Below are 10,763 nucleotides of genomic sequence, written 5' to 3' on the forward strand. Positions count from 1 at the left end.
GAAATACAATTTAAGATCTTACATAGACTACATATCTCCCCTCATCGAAGGAGCCTCTTTAACCGCTCTCTTTCCCCTCTCTGTCTCAAATGCAAAATTGATGTGGGAACTCTAACTCACTGTCTTTGGTCTTGTCACAAACTTCAAAGATACTGGGTCGAAATAATAAGTGAAATGGTGAAAATATTTCATGTTAATTTAGACATGGATCCCACATCCTTGATTCTGGGTTTGCCTTGTGTCTGTCTGAAAACAGCAGCCAACAAAAGACTGTACAATATCTTAACCTTTGCAGCTAGAAAAAATATTCTTCTGCAGTGGGTCAGCGACAAAGCTCCTTCTGTCTGTGGTTGGCGTAAAATCATTTTTGAATTAATTCCTTTGGAATATCTAACTAATGTCATGCATCACAGTGAAGACCGGTTTTACAGAGTATGGTGCCCATTTTTGGACTATATTGGACCGGACCTTTCCTCCACACTACTAAGAGGCTTGCTGCAGGCCTGAACAGTATATGTGCATCATGGGACTGATCAACCACCTTTTGCACCATATTTTATGTTCATCTGTCATGTAAGAGCTGTCATGTAGGTTTTGTTTGTTCTGTTCTGTGTCTAATACGTCAGACACTGTTTGTTTAAACACTGAAAATGCAATAAAAAAGAGTTAAAAAAAATAAATAAAATAAATCACACTGAAAGATGGTTACTACTCCTCCTCCTTGCTCCGTAGTTCAGGGAATGTGGAAATTTAAAGAATTAGAGGGAATCTACTTATTTATACTAAGGTAGTCCTCTTGCAGCCAGGTTTCTCTGAGACAATATAAATCAATCAATTCATTAACCAACAACATTTTTGAGGAGAGAGACCTTATATTCAGGAAACCACATCTCATAGTTTTAATTTTTGGTTCAAGTTGAGTCGTAATCATTTTTAGGACATTTTCATGACTTGCTCCTTTTACATCATGTTTTTAATGTTTTTTTTAAATTGGTTTTGGTTGTGGACAAGACACTGTTTCAATGTTGTAATGAGTGGGTAACAGTACAAAAGCTGAAAAGAGGTTTGTTAAACTATGGCTTTGCTATTGTGTCTTTCAGCCTCAGAGGAGCTACGGAAGGAGGCGGAAGAGCAAGGTCGGGATTCTCTGTGTCGGCTCTGTTATGATTAGTGTCCCCTGAGACAGGATCCAGTCAAGATTGCGTCTTCATCCCATTGATTGTTTTCAGATATTTGAATGGATGCCATTCTGTATGTCTTCTCCAGTTGCTTTCTACTCATCCATCTTTGGTACAACGCAGCTTCTCTGTCTGCTGACGTGTCCTTTGATTGGCTACATAATGGACTGGAGAATGAAAGAGTGTGAAGAAGAAAATCTGAACATATCAACAATCAAGAGGTAGAGAAATGTTTTATTCATTGATGTGGTTGTGTGCTGATGTGACTAAAACAGCAAGTCGGTTGATTAGGCTATAATCTATAGCAGGGGTCTTCAATTCCAGTCCTTGAGGACTGGAATTCCCAGTGTCCTGGAACTTCGACAAGTTTTCCAGTCTTGCTAATGGCCTGTTTACTTGACTAAGGTGTTTTGAGGCAAAGACACAGGTAACAATTGCAGGACACTGTACCTCGAAGAGTAGAGTTGAAGAGCCCTGATCTATAGGCGTATACATGGACTTCAGCATTAAAAAGTCCTGCCTTCATGATACCCTATTGTACTCCATGGCAAACCATGCAATATCATCACAAACTCATTACACTTGTAATGAGTTATGTCAATTGTTCCCTCAGCCACTCAGAGCCCCCAAAGAGAGACAGAAAGATCCAGAAACTGAGCAATGCCATCAGAGCCTTCATCTTCACCAACCTCCTTTTGGTCATGTTTGGAGTTATTTCCTTGATTGACAACTTGCCTATTCAGGTTAGTGTAACCCAGTTCAAAATGGTCATGGTGTGTGCTGTTGCAAATTGAAATAGGGATAAGTATTTGAAGTGTTAGAATGTGTTAAAGTTGTCATAAATTAGTCAAAACTTTGTTCATAAAGGCTACGAACAGAATGCCTTACAAAAGCTTAAAAATCTGCAAATGTGTGGTTAAAAAAGGAAGTATTGTCACATATTGTTTTATTTTGAAAGGCTAGTGTTGGATAAAGGAAGTAGTGTAGAGCATAAGGAGTTTGCCAGTTTGTCAATGGTTGATATCCAGGAAGTGGAAGGAGCTAAGAGAGAAGAGAAAAAGTTGCTGGCAAGGTTTGCTGATGACTTTCAACTTGACAGTCTTTATACAAATATTGTCTCTGCAACGTTTGCAACTACTGTGGTTATTTCAACCGGAATTTTGCTGCATAGTAGTCGTAAGTTCATGTTTCAATGCTCACTAATGCGTCAGCATTCACTAGCAAAGTGAATGGACATTTAGAACTGGGAACTAGTTCAGCTAACACAGACTCAACACGTTTCCAGCATGGAAGCTTCCACAGTTTAGCACAGTGCAGAGAGGTCAGCAAATCAGATCAATTATGAGCCTGAACTGGAGGACTGCATCTTCACTTGACCTTTCTGCTGCCTGCTGTTTTCCTGGGGACCTTGAGACTAGTGAAAGAGCTCACAAGATTCTGCATTATCTTCATTTATCAACCGAAACTGAAGGACTGGTGAAATTCTAGAGCAGTGGTTCCCAAATATTTTTTGCCATGCCCCCTCTTCTGTGTCCCAACCAGGTTGACACACCCCAAATCTTCCACACAAAAAAAATGCAGTTGCAGTTATAACAACACAACCATCATAACAAAGGCTATGTAAATAAAATTAGAACATAATTTGAATTAAATTGCAATAAAGTTACACACAGAATCCTGAGGATTTTCATGTGCATTGGTGGCTCGGCAAGGAGCGACAGAAAGAAAGAGACATTCAGATCAGTCACACCTCCACCACCTGAAACGTCTCTGAAGCAGACACCCTCCAGGTGGATTCATGGACTAAACTCTGATAACCTACCTGTGTGTGTTCTCACTTTGTTTATTTCATGCACCAGCTTCTAAGTCTGATTTACGCCGCAAAATACAAACACGAAGAAGTTTAATTTGATTTGTGTCCGATGACAAGCAAGCGAGAGAGAGAGACAATTAGGTAGAGCGACACAGAGTAACTATAACAGAGCGCTCCATAAAACTGTTATTAAAGGGATTAGGGGATTTGTGCGATGTCGCCATAACAACTCAGGGAGAATTTGATAGTCTGATTTGAAAAACAGAATTTGTTATGAGAACAAGCTGAAGCCAATTTTTCTATCAGCTTTAGAGTCTTTTGTCGCTGTCTCCTGGATCCAATTCCAATATTCCAATCGATGGGCTAGTTAACGTTCACACTTCCAGGTTTTATCCAATCTCACCTCTGTGTACCACAACCGTTTTGTTCATTCAACGACTTAGTGATCACGTCGACTGCCGCCGGCTGTCTCATCAAGGCCATGTTGACCACCAGAAGCTTCTGAAGGTGTTGATACATTAAATATCCTCCGAGACCAAAAAAGAAGAATCCAAGTATCGTAAATCCGAATAAGTAGACATCTTCTACGTCCTCAACAGAAAGAATTGAGAGGCACACTGTGGACCATTTTCCCCCTCGGGTCCAAAATGTATCCCGCAAAAAAAGTTCCGTCGGGACAGGCACGCTCCCCGGTCCTTTGCTTTCCAGTTGAAAAAATGTGATCAATAGCGTTGAGAGACCAGCTGACGAGATCCATAATTTCCTTAGAGCTTTCGGTTGCTATGAAGAAATGGCACAAAAGACACAAAACGAAGCAAATAGCAGGAGAGAAGGGGAAGGTTAATAGCAGATAAGGAGCTCTGGAGAGCTGAAGAAAAACCGACCGACCTCGAGGAGAGACAAAACAGAAAAGAGGGTTCTATAAACTTCAGAGCGAGGTATCTCATTCCGGCTGTACAACATCATATCAGGCTTGCAACAAATTTTTTGCCAACAAGAACTATATACCATAGGTGTGAGTTAGGAAGTGTGGGCCCACATAATTTGGGTTAAATTGGACAATTGAAACAGCAGCTTTATTAGTATTTGGCCCCCCTGAACTTTTCGACCTTTTGCCACATTTCAGGCTTTAACCATAAAGATATCCATCCATTATCTAACACCTCTCTCGTGAGGGGTGCTGGTGCCTATCTCCAGCGGTCAATGGGTGAAAGACGGGGTGCACCCTGGACAGGTCACCAGTCTATCGCAGGGCAACAAAGAGATAAAAATAACATTTGCGCGCACACTCAACTTAAGAGAATTTAGGGAGGTGTCAAAATACCCCTAAAATCGGTGGTGTGGTGAGCTCAACCATATTCTCTATCATTCACAAATCAAGAGATAATTTGGAAATTAAAGGTATTACGTAAAAAGGATAACATAAAGAGCTCCTTAATTATGTGTTCAATTGATTGTTTTCTCTTTATTAAATTGCACGTTTTGACTTGCACGTTTTTTCTTTCTTAAAAAGATCAAGCATTCATGTATTAAATGAGTGAAATGATGATTATTTTAGTGCAGTCCAAGTGTCAGACAGGCTAAGGAGAAAATAGTTTGTGGAAAGAGGAAGTAGCGCTTGGAAGGAGACTGCAGCTGCTGGCTACAGGAAATCTGCCGAGAAGAAAAGAGGAAGTGGAACCAGACGGTTTGGTTCAATGACCTGCTGCCTGGGGTCAGAGAAAGAGGAGCGAAAACTTTTGACTCGGCCAGAGAGCTGCGTAGGGTGAAACGTTTATGAGGTGATAAGGGACTGGGTGCAAGTGTTTGGTGGAGGGAGGGGGGATTGAGGTTTGCAACCTCCCAACGGCTCTCTCAGCACATAAAAGAAGGGTGATTTGGGTACTCGTTGCTCAGATTCTCATCTCAGAAGACATGCAGCGCGGAGCAGAAGAGAAGAAGACCCAAGACAGAAGGATGATGATAGAGCCAAAGGAAGAACCCGGTGCCCCTGTCTCTGAGAACTGCCGAGACTGAGTCAGATTATCTATTTTTCATGTTTTTCCACAATTCCGGGCCAACAATCTGCAAATCCTGTCAAAAAGAACTGCTGTGGTTTTGACCTGGTTGATGAGAAGATCCTAGATGTCCAGAAGATGTGAGTTGCACCCATGAGATGTCAGCTCTGCAGTTAGACCAACCTCTCAAGCCAAGGAGACGCACCTCAGGCACGGACATCAAGGCAGAGACTCAAGGCGTCAGTCTTTGTGAATGGGGCATTAACGGGACATCGGGGTTGATATCAAGAGAAGGCACGTTGTTCGGCTGAACAACTCCTTATCCGGCAATCAAAGTCACTTTGGGATTCCATCTGAGGTTCGGGTCAGTCTGCTCCTCCAAATTTAAAATCCTCTCCTGAACATATCAGTAAGCAGCCTTAGATAAGAGATAGGACGTTGATTAAATATTAATTTGTAATCTATTAAATTGCTTAATGCTGTTTCTAATCCCCTGCTAAAGCATACTAATTAAAGAAGCATATAAAATTTTGTTCAAAGTTGTGGACATTCAATTATCGAGTCAACATTTTTCCAAGTTCTTCTATGATTGTAAAATAGTCATGGTGCATGGTTCTAGAAATATTTTGGAGGTCTTAAAAGGTTGCCTGTAGCCCAAACTTTAAAACAACACCCTTAGGGACTTTTGAGTCTTTAAAAAATACTGATCGTGTAACAAGTGCTGATTTATAGGAGTAGGAGCCACCGTTAACTAGGGCGGTGGATGGGGTGCAGGTGGCTTCGGGCTACTAGGTTGCCTGGCCTGTCCACTGCAGAAGGGTGTGGCCCTAGGACGGAGGTGGTTAGCCGGTCAGTCGTATCCTACTCATCTAGCTGAGAAGGTCTCACAGGAATTCTAAACAGGGTAATACTCGTTAGATTCAGAGGTCTTTAGAACCCCAGCTAGTCTGAGCTTTAACCCAAAATAGGAAGGATGTGGGGAGCGGGGTTTTAGTTCAAAGCCGTAATCGTGACAGAGGCCAACAGTCATGTTTTGGGACTGTGTGAGGAAGCAAGAGCACCTAGAGAGAACCCATCCATGCACAGGGAGAACATGCAAACATGCAGAAAGGCCCAGAGCAGGAGTTAAACTCAGGACCTTCTTGCTGCAAGAAACCTGTCTAGGGTGTACCCCGCCTCTCGCCCATTGAACTCCTGGAGATAGGCACCAGCACCCCTCGCGACCCCATGAGGGATAAGTGAGTAAGAAATGGATGGATGAATGGATGATACTCCTTCCATTTCAATATTATCGCTTGCACAGTGCTCCTTGTGATGGTTAAAGCTTAGGAAATATTTTTGTATCCAAATCTGGCTTTAAACTTCTCCACAACAGTATGCTGGACTTGCCTGGTGTGTTACTTGTTCTTCATGATGCTCTCTGCGCTTTAAACAGACATCTGAGACTATCACAGAGCAGGTGCATTTATACGGAGACTTTTATATCTTTATGTTTGAAGCCTGAAATGTTCTAAACTTTATTCTTGTGTGTTGCTTGGTTATTTATGATAAGTTAATGTTTTGAATAAGAAATAAGCAGAAGTAAGGTTGGGTTATAACATTGACTTTGATTCCCTTATTTTGGATTCATACACTGACATTCAGTCAGAGAACATTGAAGAACTAGGGTACTGGTGCTCAGAGGTGAGTGAAACTCAAGTCAAAACACATAAAGCATAAAATAATTAAATGACACAGAATGATTTGTTGTAAGTTCAGTTTCAGGATTCTAACGAACTAAGTGGCCCTTACCTACTTCAATGGGGTATAGGTGGGCTACATTAGCAAAAATGAATACAAAGATAAGAGTTTCTATAAAAGTGTAGCTCTTTCAGTTGTTTTCAGGTGTTAGATTGATATATTAGGACAGCAAATTGCTTCATTTCTTCCCACACTGGACCACAGTGGTCTAAGCTTTATTTCATAAATAATGGCAAAGGGCTCTCAATATACTGTCCCTGAGGATTGGTGTCCTGCAACTTTTTAAATTAATCACATAGTTATTCTGCTTATGCGGTCATGTCTTGGAGAGCCCTGCCAATGACTTAATAATTTTATTTAGGTGTTTTGAAGCAGATACATTTAAAAGTTGCAGAGCACTTGTCCAGAGCACATCTGGATTAACATTATGTTTTCATTGAACTTTTTTGTTACAGTGCAACAATGCAAAAACCTTAGTTTTGTACTACAGTTTAAAAGCAAATATTGACAGTCCTATGAGACATGTCCTCTCTCTCATTACAGGTTTTGTCATTTGTTCTTCACACCATTGTGAGAGGATTTATCCACTCCTGCTGTGGAGGCCTCTATGCTGCAGTGTAAGTGAAACCTTAAACTAAGATTTTCATATGCTTTAGATTCATTTCACATTAAGTCACAAATTGTGAAATGATGAGATGCTTGACACAATCCCAATCCAAAAGACAGCTGTGATCACATTTTGCAGTTGTCACAGTACCACAGAGCATATTAACTTGCTGTAGCTCATCGCTCCTAATGGTGCGTATTGACCGACCGCGGTCTGCGCAGTGTGAACGGTGGATTTACATATTAACTCTATGCAAATGTCAGAAGCAGTAAAACGGCCCATGGTGCAGTAGCATTGGTCCGCGCGGAATTCACCGCTCCAGTGACTTTCGCTGAAGGTAAAATCTGAACTTTTCTGTCAAATCATGTCACGGCAACCAATTAGGGACTGGTTGTTGTTTTTGTGACACAGTGAAGGAGCGCACCAGAGACAAAGCTTTTTTTAATCAAAATAGGACATAGAAAAAGTATGAAGTAAGGAATCCTCTTTAGAGGTTTGTGGGTGGCTTTGAAAAAAGCTGTTTTAATTATATAGCGAAATAGTGCTTGAGTCGAAACAGTCTGTGCATGTACTGTATGCAAGCTAAAAACCTTGAAACAAAATGGTCTTGCACAGCTTTTTCCTAGTGTTGCCACTCTGCAGCTTTAGAGTGTCCAGTATGGCCACATGGTGCAGTCTTAGTTTATAGAGGGCACAAACAACAAGTGAAATAAGCCCAAAATGGTGTTTGTCAATCCGAGAGTGAGTTTCTTGAATGTGCCCCCCAAGATGAAACACATCTTCAGAAGCAATCTGGGCCCAGACATACTGACAGATGAAAGCCACATTGACAGTGTGTTCTGAGGGATAAAACGCTCAGCTGATCTCACTACCTTTATAGTGGCTTCAGAAGGAATCATCAGACCCCTTTTGTTTCTTTAGAGTGAGCAGGTGATAGCCCTGATCAAATGATGCAGGTTCAGCATCAGCCACCAAACTACCACGGCACACCTCACAGGAAAGCATTTTAAGAACCTGGCGGACAACAAACCCTGAGATGTACACTAGGGCATTGTCCATAAGACCACCAAAGGGGGTTGGTAAATAGCTGTGGTCAGAAAACTACAGCAGGAATGTTGGTCATCCATGCTCACTACAGAGCATGGATGAAGGACTAACTGAAAATCCTTCTCTCCTCACCGCTGTTTCCCATTGCTTTCTTAAAGCTTTAGCTTTGGGAAACCTGCAGAGTATAAACGATTTAAGTAGTTTAGTCATCTGGATTGAAAAAAACTATTGTTTTTTACTAGCTGGTTTGCCCACGGGATTGTCATTATGATGTGCGGGAATTCCCAGTATTTCTACCAAAGTCAGCAAATTCTGTTTGCTAAATGATGTTATCACGGACAAACAATATCTTATGGATTTGTTTCATTCTTACCTGTGAAAGGAAATGCCAGCAGATCTGGTTTGTTAGGTAAAATGGTTGGTATATTTCCACGCAGCACAGGAATGAGGCATCTTCTCCGATCGACGTTCACTACTTTCTGCCACATACCACATGGCGGTGACGTCGACATTCAAACATGAGGCGTCTATGTATATATGTCAGTGTTCACCGCTGTACATGTGAAATGTACAACAGTGAACACAACGTGGTGCAGGCGGAAATTTCCTATTCATGACGGTCGGTCAGAATGCACCTTAAAGGTTTTGTTTCATCACTCCTATCAACAGCAGGTTTAAATCTGCATAACAGTACTGTAACTGAACACATCCTTTAAATTGAATTGTTTTCAGATTTTGCTTTCCCTGGTCGAGAATTGTTTGTTCAAATCATATTAAATGGTTAAACTTCATTCGCCTTTGCCACCTTTAAGGAACTGACATCTAATGATCTATGTTTTTGAGTTTTGATTCATTTATTTTTTTTAAATGAAGTCAAATATTTGAAAAGATACCATTTTCATCCCTATTTCCATCCTTGTTTGTTTCATCCCTAGGTATCCAGCAAACCACTTTGGGACTTTGACAGGTTTCCAATCAACAATCAGTGCTGCTTTTGCTTTACTCCAACAACCACTATTCATACTGATGGTGGGGTATCTCAGTGGAGACCCTTATTGGGTAGGGAGCTCTCACAGAAGCACACCTGGGAAAAAGAATTTTCTGCCGAATTTCATATAAACAAAAGTAATAAAAAATATCTGCATCAGACAAAACAAGCAGATGAGGTCAGAGTATTTATGGTTGTAGCTAAATTCAGGACTGTAGTTGGAAAAGGTGTGTCTGTGCTTGTTAAAGTAGGGTAGCCTACAGTTTGGCATTACTGTATAACAGGAAACATGAATTTATGCTTTGAATGTGAAGAAACATGAGAAAGTTAATGCCTCATGATTATAACTTTATATCCTCACCAAATACTAGTTGAAAGTAGATGAAAAACAGATGAATATTTTTTTGTCAGAAATGTATTTTCAAACATACCAGGCTATAGAATGGGCATTGAGTGAACTCACATTTACCTTCTTACTGCAGATCAACGTTGGCCTTCTAATCTTCTCCCTGGCCGGCTTCCTGTTGCCATGTTATCTGTTCTATCACCGGAGAAGCCTGTTGGGAGAAAAGGAGTGTTTAAATATGTTCGCTGCCAGCCAATCGGAGAAGGAGTGTGATGATCTAATCCAGTAAGACCGTGGACCTTCTCAGAGCCAGGTTAAGAGATCTTCGGATTATGAAAACATACCTAGAAACAATGTGTTTGATTTTACTGGCTATAGTAACGTGATCAGTTATTCATATTACTGGTATTATTATCTTAATTGTGACTTGCCTGTTTCTGAGTAAAAACTTTATTCATCAAGATAAACACCCAACAGAATAAACAAAACCAAGATTCCAGGTTGAAATGACACTTGAAAAAACTACAATGATTCTCAAAGCTGGAATTGTGTGCATACATTTTTATGGATTTTGGATTTTTTTCACGTCAAAAGCAACATGTGGAATAAACTTGTCATTTTTGTTTGTCCCAAATAATAATAATAATAATAAAAAGAAATCGAGGGACCATAATGGTAGAGCTTCATAATTTGTCCAGTTTCTTTTGTTGAGTGCATCTATTATTGTCACTGTCCCTGTTCTGTGTCAGGTAGCTGCTTACAGCCATATAATTTGTGTTATTGTCCCTAAATGTGTACATATCTAAAATGTAGATTTTACTTGATGTGCAAATGCTCCAGCACCAATGGCACAGTTAATAAAAAATAACTTGTCATTCCAGGAGCAAAATAAAATCAAGATCATTGCATTCAATTTGCTCGAAAAATTGTTTAAATTCAATTCAAAAATATTTTATTAATCCCAAAGGAAATGTATAACTCCTCTACAAAATATTGTAAGGGTTTCTTCAACAGGTTGTTCTAGATGCTGATGGCTGCAGACAGCAA

At 40.4% G+C, this 10,763-nt stretch overlaps 1 protein-coding gene across 5 annotated transcripts in view; it reads left to right on the plus strand.

Moving 5' to 3' along the window:
* The window catches only part of LOC105922786 (large neutral amino acids transporter small subunit 3), a 102,981-nt gene extending 92,579 nt beyond the window's left edge, over positions 1–10,402 (plus strand). For 4 of the 5 annotated variants that reach the window (XM_036129593.1, XM_036129595.1, XM_036129597.1 and 1 more), the window contains 7 exons: positions 1,101–1,136; positions 1,267–1,399; positions 1,792–1,921; positions 6,633–6,671; positions 7,272–7,345; positions 9,318–9,441; positions 9,853–10,402. In XM_036129593.1, coding sequence (XP_035985486.1) covers positions 1,101–1,136; positions 1,267–1,399; positions 1,792–1,921; positions 6,633–6,671; positions 7,272–7,345; positions 9,318–9,441; positions 9,853–10,005 — 689 coding nt within the window. In that variant the 3' untranslated portion in view covers positions 10,006–10,402. The remainder of the gene's footprint in view (positions 1–1,100; positions 1,137–1,266; positions 1,400–1,791; positions 1,922–6,632; positions 6,672–7,271; positions 7,346–9,317; positions 9,442–9,852) is intronic. The other variant, XM_036129594.1, reaches the window with a different exon arrangement.
* Positions 10,403–10,763: the final 361 nt, after the last annotated feature.

Source organism: Fundulus heteroclitus, unplaced genomic scaffold (genome assembly GCF_011125445.2).
Source record: "Fundulus heteroclitus isolate FHET01 unplaced genomic scaffold, MU-UCD_Fhet_4.1 scaffold_191, whole genome shotgun sequence".
NCBI lineage: Eukaryota > Metazoa > Chordata > Actinopteri > Cyprinodontiformes > Fundulidae > Fundulus > Fundulus heteroclitus.